At 45.8% G+C, this 15,810-nt stretch overlaps 1 protein-coding gene across 7 annotated transcripts in view; it reads right to left on the reverse strand.

Moving 5' to 3' along the window:
• The window catches only part of LOC106573623 (A-kinase anchor protein 13), a 177,382-nt gene that overhangs the window by 78,171 nt on the left and 83,401 nt on the right, over positions 1-15,810 (reverse strand). For all 7 annotated transcript variants that reach the window (XM_014148847.3, XM_014148841.3, XM_014148845.3 and 4 more), the window contains exons 3-5: positions 15,545-15,698; positions 11,291-11,614; positions 1,645-1,831 (exon numbers count right to left, since the gene is read on the reverse strand). In XM_014148847.3, coding sequence (XP_014004322.3) covers positions 1,645-1,831; positions 11,291-11,614; positions 15,545-15,698 — 665 coding nt within the window. The remainder of the gene's footprint in view (positions 1-1,644; positions 1,832-11,290; positions 11,615-15,544; positions 15,699-15,810) is intronic.

Genomic DNA, 15,810 nt, shown 5'->3' on the forward strand with positions numbered 1-15,810 from the left:
CAGTCAGCAGGTGGAATTAGCACATGTATGCTGTCTCCAGTGAGTTGGGATTCAGTCATGACACCTAACTGTTTTCTTGTGCCAAATAACAGCAGGACCTCTGCTTCTCCCTGACCTGAACTAATCCTGTCTCAGAGCATTTAACACCAGCAGCCAGGTGACTCAATCTCTCTACTCCCAGCTTAACTCAGGACTACTTCAAAAACATAACAGCCTCCCCTAACAATATCAGACAGATAGGCTTGGTGTCCAGGTGAAGGAGTACAGGTAGTGTATGTAAGAAGAAAATGCTGGTCTGGTATGGAGAATAGCTACAGCTTGGTTCTCTTCTGTAACACACACACACCAACTCTCCGAGGAGCTCCCACCAGGCCCTTTTCCTTCCTATGGTTATAAGGTTTCACCGCCTTCACCAAACCAAGGCACGGCCGACAGACACCCAGGATCCGGTGACCCAGGGGACAGCCTGTGTGACGCAGACAGACCGAGAGACACCATTGACGTGGCCTGAGAGTGTCCCTGGGCCAACTCTTTACTGTTCCTGGTCAGCACAGGATATCTCTGTCAAGGACTGGGCGACACCTCAATCTCCATGTTATAGAGAAAGCTGATGATCTCAGGTGATCTCTGTAATGTAATTGCTCATATGTGCTCAGCTGGAGAACAGATCACCACCGTGTCACGGAGACTGATGGAACAGGTAAACAAAGTGGTTTGGTGAGGTGCCAGGGAAGGTTGTGTTCATTGTCTACCAATAGGACAGAACTACCCCTGCTAGATAAAATCTGACAAAGCTCTGACAGTTTGTATACAAGGACCCGAGAACATCTATTTCCCGCCACTTGTACATGTAGTGCCTGGTGTTTTTGTACAGCTGAGATGTGTCACAGAGCACATGAAAACAGTCCCATACAGCTATCACAGCCAGTGAGAACGCTGTGCAGTCTACGAGCTGTCATCTAGTACGTACACATATCCTCCTAATTCGAGGTACATTTTGTGATTTTATCCCACGACAAAAGACCCAAACTAGTCTGACTTTATGTATTTTAACAAAGTGCATATAAATAAAGTTGGATTCTGTGGGGATTTCTGTGCTGACTTCAGCTGTTTACAGCAGCAGTCCGGAGTTTGTCCTTGGTCTGTCTGCTTATCTGTGTGTACCGCCAACACTCCAAACACATTTCAATATCCACAACAAGCCCCTCCTAACCATAGAGCTGCTCCCATTCCCATGGTTACATAAAGACCTCTCGTTGATTTGGATTCCAAATCTTAGTTTGCTAGCTAATGTCTTGAAGAATATAGGAGTGCAAGAGTATGTGTTCAAAAAATAGGAAGAGGTACTAGGTAAAGATGTGACGATGTTGAGAGCCAATAAATGCTGTGGAGACAGCTGTGCCTTTCATTCACAGATAACACTCTGAAAACAGCAGAATATAGTTAGTTCAGCAAGTTCTGATTTTTGTCATACAGTCCGTCCCAGGGTTAGTAGAAACGATTGGCTAGCCAGCCTACTCCCATAGAAACATAATAATAATGTATCTGAAGGTTATTACTAGTGTAATAAAGGATATTTAAAGGTTATTCATGTTTAGATCCTGTGTGTAGTATACAGTATGTGATCCAGTTCCAAGTACTTACTCAGTGAAGAGCTGCTGTAGCTGGTTGTGGCCCCTCTTCTCTGCCACACTGACTGGTGTAGAGCCCTGCTTGTTGGGCAGTCTGAGAGCCTCTCTGCCTCCTGGCTGCTCGAGCAGGAACAGGGCCACCCTCCGCAGACCGCGCCGAGCCGCAAAGTGCAAGAGGGTCTCGTGTGGACCGGGCTCAGCTGAACCGGACACACAGGGAGGGAGAGTTACACTGGGCTCAGAGACAGTCAACAGTTACAGTCTTCTAACTAGAACACGACACACATTCAACAATGTCCTGCCAGTAAGCATCCAACAACTAGCTTCTGCTTAATATCCAACCTGTTTTCTCTACTACTGTGTGACCAATAATCTGTTTTGCAGTACAGTATGTTCATATGTAAATCCCTCAGTGCGTTTGCAGGCGGACACGGTCGTCCCTCTCTCCACTCTCCCTAACCCCTCCCACCTTTGCTATCAGCCTTAACTGATAGCCCTGTCAGAGTCCCGCCCCCTAACCTGTGTGACACACTGTCCTTCCTGAGTCATATGTCTAATAACCCCGCCCCCTCCTACCCTCTCACTCCTACTGGTCAGACTGCTGATTCTCTGCTTCAATACACACTGAGTCACCAGGAAGGCCTGACTAACTGTGTGTCTAACTAAAAACACACCGCTACAGTCCAATTCAGTGTGAGGAAGTGATTATGTCCTTATGGGTCCTAGCAGGGGGTGAGGATTTAACACAGTTTACACCAGGTCTAACAACAGGGGCCTCATTTATCAATCATATGTAGGCACAAATCTGCGCATAGGATCATGTACACGCAAAGTGTGAGATTTATCAGTATAAACATTTGGTTGAGTGTGTGTGAATTTACACACAGCCATGACCATGCGTACACACACGTGCCAAATGGTGGAATGAGGGAACTGCTTGTCAAGCATAGAATGAGGAAAATATATATGTTGACATTTTTTTTAAATTATGATAGTGGGCCTAATAATGATGATAGTGGGCCTAATAATGATGATAGTGGGCCTAATAATGATGATAGTGGGCCTAATAATGATGATAGTGGGCCTAATAATACTGATAGTGGGCCTAATAATGATGATAGTGGGCCTAATAATGATGATAGTGGGCCTAATAATGATGATAGTGGGCCTAATAATGATGATAGTGGGCCTAATTATGATAGTGAGCCTTTTATCGATTGAATTGTATTTCCATTGTGAATTCATGCAACATATCTTGACAGGCTATATATCATTTGACCATATCAGTGCATTTGTTACAATAATAATCAATATAAAGTACAGTCATTTTGCTAAATTAGAGGCACGTGTGAAATTGAAACCACTGTTGAAATACTATAAAACAGTGAGACAATGAGAAATGGCTGATCTTGTTGGAAGATTTGGCACCCGCTGCACTTCGCAGAGAGTGCGTTTTTAGAGACAGGTGGGACTTTTTTTCAGAAAGTACAGATTGGTTCATCAGATATCGTTTCCCAAAACCAATCTCATAGGATCTTTGTGAGGATGTAAGACCTACTTTAGAAAGGCAAACATTCCATTCCGGTGCACATCAAAGTGCTATCTACCCTCTGGTTTTTGGCAACGGACACGTTTCTGCGGGAGATTGCAGATCGGCATCTCACATCCCTCTATGAGCCAATGTTTTGGATGCAATCATCAGCAAAACAAGCTGTAACATAACATTTCCATACACCATCGCACAACAGGTTGAAGTCAAGAGGGGTTTCTTTGCCATCAATGGGTTCCCAAATATGAACTGAGCAATAGACAGCACACACATCACCATAAAAGCACCATCACAAAATGAGTTCAACTATGTGAACAGAAAAGGTTTCCACTCTTAATGTGCAGGTGATAGGTTATGTGATGCGCAAAAAACACTGCTAAATGTGGTGGCCTACAGGAGGGAGCTGTTGAGGATGGATGGCTTATTAATGAGTGTTGAACTCTATTTGAACTCTATTTTCCATTGCTAAGGCAATTTGAATTGTCCTAATGGGGGACCAGTACGGGAGATTTTTTTTTTATGAAAATGTATGCATTCACTACTGTAAGTCGCTCTGGATAAGAGCGTCTGCTAAATGACTAAAATGTCAAATGTAAATGTCCTCGCTTTGTAGTTATGTTTGAATTTTTACTGGTCAAACTACAACTGAGCAAGCCAAATAAAACCTTTTGGTTGTACTCAGTGTTGTGTTCTAAGCTTTTTTTGGTTGCGCCGTTGTAGGCTATTTCATGGTACGGCGTTGTATATTCCCCACTGGCTTTAAAGGGATGATTTTTACCATAGATGGTAGTCACTGTTCACCCATGACTGCATGGACAGACAAGACTCCAAAACTATTATTAAGTTTGCTGACGACACAACTGATCACCGACAATGATGAGACAGCCTATAGTGAGGAGGTCAGAGACCTGGCAGTGTGGTGCCAGGACAACAACCTCTCCCTCAATGTGAGCAAGACAAAGGAGCTGATCATGGACTACAGGAAAAGGCGGGCCGAACAGGCCCCCACTAACGGGGCTGTAGTGGAGCGTGTCGAGAGTTTCAAGTTCCTTGGTGTCCACATCACCAACAAACTATCATGGTCCAAATACACCAAGACAGTTGTGAAGAGGGCACGATGACACCTTTTCCCCCTCAGGAGACTAAAAGGATTTGGCATGGGTCCCCAGATCCTCAAGAAGTTCTACAGCTGCACCATTGAGAGCATCCTGAAGGGTTGCATCATAGCCTGGTATGACAACTGCTCGGCATCTAACTGTAAGGCGCTACAGAAGATAGTGCGTATGACCCAGTACATCACTGGGTCAAAGCTCTACACCCAAGCCATAAGACTGCTGAACAATTAATCAAATGGCCACCCGGACTATTTACATTGATACCCCCCATTTGTTTTTACATTGCTGCTACTCGCTGTTTATTATCTATGCATAGTCACTTCACCCCTACCTACATGTACAAATTACCTCGACTGACCTGTACCTTCGCACACTGACTCGGTACCGGTACCCCCTGTACATAGCCTCGTTATTCTTATTTTATTGTGTTAATTTTTTATTTATTTTAACTTTTGTTTATTTGGTAAATCTTTTCTTAACTCTTTCTTGAACTGCACTGGTGGTTAAGGGCTTGTAAGTAAGCATTTCACGGTAAGGTCTACACCTGTTGTATTCGGCGCACGTGACAAATAACGTTTTATTTGAACCAAATAGCCAAGGTTGTGCACGAGCACCGAGAATAATTGGTATTTATCAACAGTTATCTCCTACCACTGTGCGTATGACCCTCATAGGATTGTTTGATAAATCACACTTTTTCTATGCCTACAAACATTCTAAATTCTGTTCGTAAGTTGTATTTTAGAATAGTTTCTACATAATATTGATAAATGAGGCCCCAGGAGTCATGAAGTAGAGATTGTAATCACCCCTGCAGAGTAGAGGTTGTTTTTATGTTTTGGTCTCATTTTCCTGTCAGAAGATGTCAGAGAAAAGGGGAAGTAAAACAAGAAAAACAGGCACTGTATTTCATCACACTGACAGACACACAGGACAAAAAGAACAAAACAAATGTTAGGAAATCTGTAATACCCGGACTTACCATAATGCATGCATAATAAACATTATAAACTCAATGGCCTACAGTGGCAGATGAGAACGCCTAGACTCATTGATGGGAAATTATCAACGTGAAAAATAAAATCAACCCCGCTCCAGATCGCTACAGACTCAGTTCAGTGGATCAGATTTGTAGAAACACATAGACAATATGAGCATGGGCCGTCATTTCCTCTCTGTCAGCCCCATTCTATGGTAGAACTCACACTCCAACAACCACTTACAGGAGTAGGGAGAGACACTAACAAATCAGATTTTCCACCAGTGCTGGATTCTCATGGCTACTTTTCTCCCACAAACCCTCAGTCTAATAGACGCCGGGCGATGCGCTGGAATGCTAGCAGATCCTCTGTTGGCATTTAGAGCGCTGGCAGCCGATGTGACAAGGGATGAAATATGCCTTTAGGAGTTTTACTGCGTTTTTCATGATATTAATGCCCCTCTGTGCTTTATTTTACTCAGAATGAGTTTTGGGCTGTGGCCGGGAGGTGCCAGTGGAGCCACCTAACAAAGACAGCCTCTAGGACGGGCGGTGTCATCAAGCCAGCTAACAGAGAGAGCCTCTGGGCCGGTTGGTGCCAGCAGAGCCAGCTAACAGGGAGAGCCTCTGGGCCGGACGGTGGCAGTAGAGCCAGCTAACAGGGACAGCCTCTAGACCGAGCGGTGCCAGCAGAGCCAGCTAACAGGGAGAGCCTCTAAACCGGGCGGTGCCAGCAGAGCCAGCTAACAGGGAGAGCCTCTAGACCGAGCGGTGCCAGCAGAGCCAGCTAACAGGGAGAGCCTCTAGACCGGGCGGTGCCAGTAGAGCCAGCTAACAGGGAGAGCCTCTGGGCCGGATGGTGGCATTTGAGCCAGCTAACAGGGAGAGCCTCTGGGCCAGGCGGTGCCAGCAGAGACAGCTAACAGGTAGAGCCTCTAGACCGGGCGATGCCAGCAGAGCCAGCTAACAGGGAGAGCCTCTGGGCCGGACGGTGGCAGTAGAGCCAGCTAACAGGGAGAGCCTCTAGACCGGGCGGTGCCAGCAGAGCCAGCTAACAGGGAGAGCCTCTGGGCCAGACGGTGGCAGTAGAGCCAGCTAACAGGGAGAGCCTCTGGGCCGGGCGGTGCCAGCAGAGCCAGCTAACAGAGAGAGCCTCTAGACCGGGCGGTGCCATTAGAGCCAGCTAACAGGGAGAGCCTCTGGGCCGGATGGTGGCATTTGAGCCAGCTAACAGGGAGAGCCTCTGGGCCAGGCGGTGCCAGCAGAGACAGCTAACAGGTAGAGCCTCTAGACCGGGCGATGCCAGCAGAGCCAGCTAACAGGGAGAGCCTCTGGGCCGGACGGTGGCAGTAGAGCCAGCTAACAGGGAGAGCCTCTAGACCGGGCGGTGCCAGCAGAGCCAGCTAACAGGGAGAGCCTCTGGGCCAGACGGTGGCAGTAGAGCCAGCTAACAGGGAGAGCCTCTGGGCCGGGCGGTGCCAGCAGAGCCAGCTAACAGAGAGAGCCTCTAGACCGGGCGGTGCCAGCAGAGCCAGCTAACAGGGAGAGCCTCTGGGCCGGGCGGTGCCAGCAGAGCCAGCTAACAGAGAGAGCCTCTAGACCGGGCGGTGCCAGCAGAGCCAGCTAACAGAGAGAGCCTCTAGACCGGGCGGTGCCAGCAGAGCCAGCTAACAGGGAGAGCCTCTAGACCGGGCGGTGCCAGTAGAGCCAGCTAACAGAGAGAGCCTCTAGACCAGGCGGTGCCAGCAGAGCCAGCTAACAGAGAGAGCCTCTGGGCCAGGCGGCCTGCTGCTAGCTCCAGTTTCAAGGCTCACTGTGCCTCACCAAGGTGCCCGGGACCAGCTTCAGGAAATGCCAGGGCTGGAGAAGGCATTAAACAGCTGGCCCACTCTACCGGCAGGTTGGGGAGAGGAATGAAATGTTCCTAACCTGACTGCAGCATTATCTATTCTAAAAGGACCATTCATCTTTCCCCCTTTTCTTTTTTCAAACATCAAAGAGTTTTGGAATCCACTATTATCAGGGAAGACCTCAGTTAACAGTGGAAGCGGAGGAGATGCAAAGCACAGGGGATATAAGCAGGCTCACATGTCCCACCAAATAAAGGACAGCATGCTTTCATCTGGGTGCACGTCAGACCCAGAACCAACTGAAGCATATAAACCGGCCAATCTGACAGGTGTTTCTAGCTCGCCATACATTGTTGGCTTGTTCTGTACATTGTTACTAGGCAGAGGTCCCTGCCAAATCCCTGTGCTCTTACATGCTGAAGCCCTGAGAAAAAAGGATCACAGTCATTCAGATACTATAAACCGATCCCAATACGTTTAATAGGGATATATCTATCACTGAGTGGACAAGACAAAGCAGTCCTTTGAGAGGCTGATAGGAGGGGCTCTCAGTCTTCTAACTCTGTGAGTTTTTGTGTTCCTCTTATCTATTCCTGACAGAGGCACTGGTTTACAACCCAGACAGAACATCTGCTCACCACATCAGCAGTCAGTGGCACAGCTCTGACCGAATGCAGGAATTGGAACTAACATTAGAGGACGAAACACATTCTGTTAGTATTACAATCTGTCATCAGTCAAAGCTAAATACAAGGACGGTAGACTAGACGAAGACATGTATACACAGCGTACCGATTTTTGTGCTTTGGAATTCAGACCATGGATGTATCCCAATCCAGGGGGCAGCTGCCTGCTGCCTACCTGCTTCCAAAGGAACCTATCTTAGTAGGTAGCAATTTCCAGTAGGTAACTGCCATTTGGGACAAGCGCAAAGGCAGCATGACGTGATAACGCATTCACATTCCACTGAGCGCGAGACGTTTGTTTACATTGTAGCCACTGTAGCAGCGTGAGCTAGCAATTCAGTGAACAACTATCCCAAAATTGAAATATCTGACATGAATAACAAGTAAACAAGTAACAGAGTCGATCTCCTCAGTATCTGTTAATGAATTAAGTTGACACCGACCAGAATAATTATCCTACGTTATAGGGTCCTCCTCTCGCATATTGCTTGGTGTGCTGCGCCATCGTTGTGGACATGACAGGTAAGCTTGCATGCATGATAGAGGCTACGATTATTTTGAGATGGCTAAATAAGCTATTTTACTGAGTGTTTAGGAATTATTAATAACCATAATAGCGGTGTTTCAGTGTGAAGCTAATATTGCCTTAGAGCTTCTATTGTTTTTTGTAATGAGTAGGCTTGAATTGTGATTAATTCATACTATCAAACCATCACGTCCTTGTATATTTCTAAATTACACGGATGTTCAAGATAACATGGTGTTTTATTAGTTGATAACTAATATTGAACGGTGATATGATGCAATCTAACTAGATTAGAAGGCTACTTCAACTTAATGTCAGCTAAAAAAAAACAAGGTGTTATGGGTTAGCCTCCCCGGCAAAGGATACATGGGATGCTACCTTCAAAATAGCCGAATGAGTTCTGATTAGAGAGGGTACAACTACGACCAGAAGGACTTTTTTTTATAGCAGGTTAGGAGAATTTACGCAGCAGGTTATGATAATTAAAGTGGCAGGTTAGGAAAAGGTTCAGAGAGAGAAAATGCTCTCCTAACCTGCTACAAAAGTCACTTCCGGTCATAGCTGTACTCCCAGTAGTCACAACCCGAATGAAGGCACCTTAGAAGGCAGCACTTTAAGGTACCTTGGGATTGGGAGGCAGCATCCTTGTCAATTGGGACACAGCCCATATGTGCCTATGTCAACAAAAGTCTAAGGGGACGAGAAGCACAAAGGACTGAAAGGTCCTTCAAATGGCTTTCTGTAGTATTGCTGTAAATATCAAATCAGCTTGTAGTTTACATTCTTAACTATAGATATGTGTATGATGGATTATAATTGCTAAGCACTGACAATGTTAGAAAACAGAAATGTCTTGTTCAATCTGTCTTCTCCAGTTTGGTGTTCCAAATTACCCAGCAGGAGCCTATAGTTTTCATGATGACCTATGGGTCCTATACTATTACAGTATATTGCAATAGGGCCATAAATTCAAGTGGCTGAAAGGGCTGCCTGTCTGTCTGATCTACCTCTAGTTTTTTCATGACTTTTCCTGCACACCTATTTTATCCTAAAATACCAGGTTTTTCCTCCTCTACCACAGTCTCTTATTCCTGGTGCAGAGAGAGAGAGGAGCAGAGAGAGAGGGGAGGAGAGAGGAGCAAAGAGAGAGGGGAGCAGAGAAAGAGGAAAGCAGAGGGAGAGGAGAGAGGAGCAGAGAGAGAAGAGAGGAGCAGAGAGAGAAGAGAGGAGCAGAGAGAGAAGAGGGGAGAGGAGACAGGAGCAGAGAGAGAAGACAGGAGAAGGGAATGCAGAGTGAGAAGAGAGGAGCAGAGAAAGAGGAAAGCAGAGGGAGAGGAGAGAGGAGCAGAGAGAGAAGAGAGGAGCAGAGAGAGAAGAGAGGAGCAGAGAGAGAAGAGAGTAGCAGAGAGAGAAGAGGGGAGAGGAGACAGGAGCAGAGAGAGAAGACAGGAGAAGGGAATGCAGAGTGAGGAGAGAGGAGCAGAGAGAGAAGACAGGAGAAGGGAATGCAGAGTGAGGAGAGAGGAGCAGAGAGAGAAGAGGGGAGAGGAGACAGGAGCAGAGAGAGAAGACAGGAGAAGGGAATGCAGAGTGAGGAGAGAGGAGCAGAGAGAGAGGAGAGAGGAGGAGAGAGGAGCAAAGAGAGAGGGGAGCAGAGAAAGAGGAAAGCAGAGGGAGAGGAGAGGGAAGCAGAGAGAGAAGAGAGGAGCAGAGAGAGAAGAGGGGAGAGGAGAGAGGAGCAGAGAGAGAAGACAGGAGAAGGGAATGCAGAGTGAGGAGAGAGGAGCAGAGAGAGAAGACAGGAGAAGGGAATGCAGAGTGAGAAGAGAGGAGCAGAGAGAGAGGAGAGAGGAGCAAAGAGAGAGGGGAGCAGAGAAAGAGGAAAGCAGAGGGAGAGGAGAGGGAAGCAGAGAGAGAAGAGAGTAGCAGAGAGAGAAGAGGGGAGAGGAGAGAGGAGCAGAGAGAGAAGACAGGAGAAGGGAATGCAGAGTGAGGAGAGAGGAGCAGAGAGAGAAGACAGGAGAAGGGAATGCAGAGTGAGAAGAGAGGAGCAGAGAGAGAGGAGAGAGGAGCAGAGAGAGAGGTGAAAGCACACTAACACTATACTGACAAGAACAGGCTTACTGGCTCCAAATGAAACAAGTACCAGTCTCTGACCAGAGCCGACATTTATCCCAAATTTCCCCTTTTGTGCTCCAGAATATGTCCCAGGCTCTGGTTAATAGGCCATATAAACACTGTGTGTTACTGCCTACTTCTTAATTGGGTGGGAATGTTTGTTTTTAGCATATCTGACATTGCATTACTGATTTATGATGATGACCCAATAGGAGCAGAAAACAGAAACACAGAGGAAATAAAGTGGGTGAAAATGCAGTTGGAAAGCCGAGCCATGAACTTCAGGAGTGCAGAACTGGTGCTATCCCAGGGGACACTGCTCTCTCAGCTAAAGCCCTTCCTGTCCTTTCTAGGGTAGACCTCTCTAGTCAGACTCGCTCCTCTGTCAGGACCCTCTGTGTGCCAATTAACAGAATCACTGCAGTTTGACTGAAAGTAGTTACACATGTCAGAGCCCCTCCAAAAAAACACAAAATGAATAAAGTGACCTCTGATTGGCCGTTAGCTGGAGTGGATCTTTCTCCTAAAGCCGTAGGTGGCTGGTGTGAACATTAATGCCCAGGCGGAGCTGGAGTATCATTAGTGAACCACCAGGTGGGTACGCTCCACTACTCACACAGTGGAGGAAACAACAAATGTTCCCTCAGTCTACTTAATTACCTCACTGAGGTGTGAACAGAACACAGCAACACATACTGTAGGAAATCTACAGGCACATTATAAGGGTATAAAGCCTGATAATGTACAGACAGACAGTGCTGCAACACTAAACTGTGAGAAACATACAGAAGTAGACGCACAGAGACACACAAAGCAGAGACCCCATCCCTACTCACCAATGCTGTTGTCCAGGTCGGTACCTGGTGGTGTGCCTACGTTGGCGCCCAGGATGCTCCACCCCTGGGGCAGGGCCAGATGTCTGAGTGCCAGGGAGAGGCTCTCGTCCAGTCGCTCACACTCCTGCAGGGGGATCTGGCACTCATCCAGCAGCAGCGCCCCCTCCAGACCGTCGGCCCGCCCTGCAGCGCTCACCAGGAACTGGGCCATGTCGAAGGCCAGGTCCTGGACGAATTGGAAGCGCTCCTCGGCCACAGGGTCCACCGAGCCATCAGACCGCGCAGAGCACAGCGTGACCTGCACCGACTCACAGCAGTCATGGGCTGGGGAGGGAGGATGGAGGGTTAATATAACTTGCACACGTGCTTCAGACATGCCAAAAATACTTTACAGTGTGAGTTTACAGTGTGAGTTTACAGTATGTAGTAGCCCTACAGCTCAGACTCCTGAGAGAAGAACAGAGAAAACCATGTTCAAGCTCCACTGTCCTGCTGCAATGCTGGCTTGAGTTCTGTGGCTTCTCTGGTTGCTAAGATGCACAAAGTCCAAACATTAAACACTATTTGTCAGTGAATAGTTTTAAAAACCACAGATAAATGAAAAGGAAGCCTTTAGCATTTAAGTTTCTCGTCAGCTAATATGGGTAGGAGTGACAGAGTAACTGCCACGTTGCTTGCCCAAATAACTTGGCTGAATGGGGTCAACAGGTTTCAAAGCAGACAAACATTAATCTAGCCTCCATCCCAGTGGACCATTAAACAGACCATTTTAAAACAGACCACAGATAGAGATGTAACATTGAAGAGGCCTGTGAACCAAAAGGTAAATATGCTTTTCTCACAATCAGAGGAATATTCATTATAGGTGTCACAAAGAGGGGAAATTACCATCAAAACCTATTAGCAACAACAGTGTTTAAAACATGGCCTAATGATGTGATATACTGAACTGTTCTTTACCATGTCCCTCCCTTCCTCTAAGAATGCATGGACTCCACAGCCAAAGGACATGTGAGAACTTAGTTAAGGAGACGTCATATTATGAAACAGGAGTGATGGGACAGGAGGCCCAAATACTCCTATTCATGGCTCTGCTGACGTCCACACACACACACAACACAAACACTGATAAATCAAAGCTGGGGCAGCCATCATACCATCATCAATATGCCACTTCAGCCATGTTTTTACATGGACCCTGCATACTGCTCAGGGTGATAACTGAAGCCGGGTGAAAGTCCAAAACACCAAAATATATTTTTGTTTTATCACCAAGTCTTCTTCTGGTAAGGCTGCCTAGACATAAACAGCCCTTTGATGAAAACATGGTTTATTGCCAACAACCAGAGTGGGATAGATATAATTATTGAGCAATGTTCTCACATTATAACAATGTATTTCCATGACTGTGAAAAAAGCAAGATGGCATACATCTAGAAGAGAAGCAGTCATTTACGAATGCTCCTTTCCTGTGGCAGCTGCCAAGAGGCTCGTCCCATTTCAGTGGAACCATAAAGCACAAATCATTAGCTGGAAATCCATGTACAATGTCTCTCTGTGCCCATGAAGAGCAGGGTGTGTGTGTATTACTCTCCTCTTGGGCATCGGAAATCCTCCATAGTCCACACAAAGATAGTAAAACAAGGACAATTATCCCTTGTGGGGACAAAGGCTATTTTAGGCTTAGGAATTAAGTTTAGGGTTAGAATTTGGGTTAGGATAAGGGAAAATAGGTTTTGAATGGAAATCAATTTTAGGTCCCCACAAGGATAGTAAAACATATGCTGTGTGTGTGTATAGTAAAACAAGGATAGTAAAACAAGGAAAATAATCTCCCTCGTGAGGACATTTCCCACATCCACATGAGGACAAAGGCTATTTTAAGCTTAGGGGTTAGGTTTAGTGTTACAATTAGGGTTAGGTTTAGTGTTACAATTAGGGTTAGGTTTAGTGTTACAATTAGGGTTAGGTTTAGTGTTACAATTCGGGTTAGGTTTATGGCAGCGGAGGCTGCTGAGGTGAGGTCGGCTCATAATAATGGCTAAAAAGGAACAAATGGTAACCATGTGTGTGTTGTTGATACCTTTCCACCTATTCCACTCTAGCCATTACCAGGTGCCTGTGCTCCCCAATTAAGGTGCCACCAACCTCCTGTGGTTTAGGGTCAGGGAAAATAGAATTGAATGGAAATTAATTGTAGGTCCCCACGAGGATAGAACAACATAACGTGTGTGTAATCATAAAAGACTTGGTTAATCCAAACGGATCTGCCACACACACATCACCAGTACGACTGTCCAGCATCAGACCTAGCAACCAGTTTCACTATAGCAAGAGCCAGGAACTCCGGCAGAGGCAGAGCTCTGTAAGGGAGACAGAAGTGTATCTGAGGGGGCTGACAGAGCATTCTGAAGCTCTTCACCACGTCCATTTGGAGGTCTTAATGCACCGGCCAAAAGCCTTTAAGTCAGGGGTGTCAAACAAATGTTGTCTCTGGGCCCGCATTCGATCTTCAACGAGGTCCAAAGGGCCGCACTCAAAATGGGTTATATTTCCTTTCTGTCAAAATTGTCCTCTATTCATCGTTTTGGGGATTTTCTATGCTCCCTGACTGTCTTGTTTTCATTTGGGTGATTATTAGTGAGCTGGAGACAGTCAAGAAACTGTATGAATTTAGGTCCATTATGAATGATTTCTACACAGTTTCAATTTGGTTTTAGTCATTTTAACCTTTTACTGCAGCGGGCTAAATCAGGTCACACCGAGTGTTTCTTGGTAGTCTTAAACAAATCTATTTTGAAACGAAAGTTTACAGCTCACATGGTTATGGGCTTAAAAAAAGAAGACCCCTCACCTGTACCAGGTCAGATATAGAGTTGAAATGTATTCAATTTGGAGTGTGCATCCCAATATTGCAATTTATATACATCACAGAAGTTTGAAATATAACAAAACCGTTTGACATAGAAACACTGGATTTTCAGAGTTAATAACATTCCACCCATGAGACCACTAGAGGGCGATTTGGTCATTTGACTGCAGGAAGGGCTACAGTACATAGAGTTTCTAACCCCCCACCAACAAAACAAATCAAACCATCCGCGGGCTGGATTGGAACCCCCTCGTATGTTTGACACCCCTGCAAGTGTTCCCACAGTGGAGTGATTACAGTGGCCGTGCCAAAGAGCCGCTATGTAAACTCTAACATTGATTTATCCTGCAATAGGTGTCGTTGAATTGGTAATATTCATATTTGTTTTCTTCTAATGCCTCTTAAGGGAAAGTAATCTAAAAGTAACTGAAAGTAATCAGATTATATTACTGCGTTTGGGTAATCCAAAAGATATGTTACTGGTTACAATTTTTGACAAGTAACTAGTAACTGTAACGGGTTACATTTAGAAAGTAACCTACCCAACCCTGATTATAGGATAAGTATGGCATCACAACATTGCGGTATTACAGTATACCTAACTGGAATGAACCGCAAACACATACTGTCTGGCTAACTGATGATATGATGTGTATGACAGCTATAAGGCCATGGTATATTTACTTCAAGGGAATGGGATCTCGTAGAGATTCAGATTGAGTAATACAGTTAACACAGAGGGAAAGGAGTCGATTAGTCAAAGGACATATCCTTATTTATTTTGAAGTTTACATTTTAGTCATTTAGCAGATGCTCTTATCCAGAGCGACTTATAGTTATGGTGCATTCATCTTAAGATAGCTAGGAGGGACAACCACATATCACAGTCATAGTAAGTACACTTTTCCTCAAAGTAGCTATCAGCAAAGTCAGAGATAAGGTGGGGGGGAGTCAAGTGTTGGTTCAGAAAGTTTATTTATTATTCAGCTACCTAGGGTAAATACACACACACACACACACACATACGTATGGACCAGAGCTGAATATGTCTTTACTTCTCTTCTGACTTCCGCTATGTTCACATGGAATGTCTCTGAACAACAGCAGCAATTAAAGGTTGTGTTCTGCTCTGCTCTCTGGCCTTAAGGGCAGTGTCTCAGTGTGAATTATTAGTCCTGTTTCAATTTGGAACACTTCGACACTTGGGCCTTTCTCCTTCACTAGATGTGCTTGGTTGGTAGACGATAGACTATGGTGGTATGGAGCAGCATGGCTGTGTAAATGGGCTGAGGTGTTTGGACATGTTTGTTGGTGAACAGCTTTCCATTGGCTAGTTCAGTGGAATGTTGTGACCTGTGTGTGTGGTGCATGGGGGAATTTACCTGGGCACACAGCCTGTAGGGTGACATGGCTTATCCTCAAGGTGCTGGTCAGGTGCCTCTGGGTGGTGCCAGCAAAAAGCAGGTAGAACTCTACATCCTCCTCATCCTCCAAACGCTCTCCATCACCCAGCTGCACCGTCAGAAGACACTCACCCTGGAAAAAGACAGACAAATAGAAATACAGTTATACATTTGATCGACAAAGTTTGATTTACATAGTTTTAACTAATAGCTTACATTGTCAGAGATTGCAACAGCATGGCAAA

This window comes from Salmo salar, chromosome 16 (assembly GCF_965601325.2).
Source record: "Salmo salar chromosome 16, fSalSal1, whole genome shotgun sequence".
In the NCBI taxonomy this organism is placed as follows: Eukaryota; Metazoa; Chordata; class Actinopteri; order Salmoniformes; family Salmonidae; genus Salmo; species Salmo salar.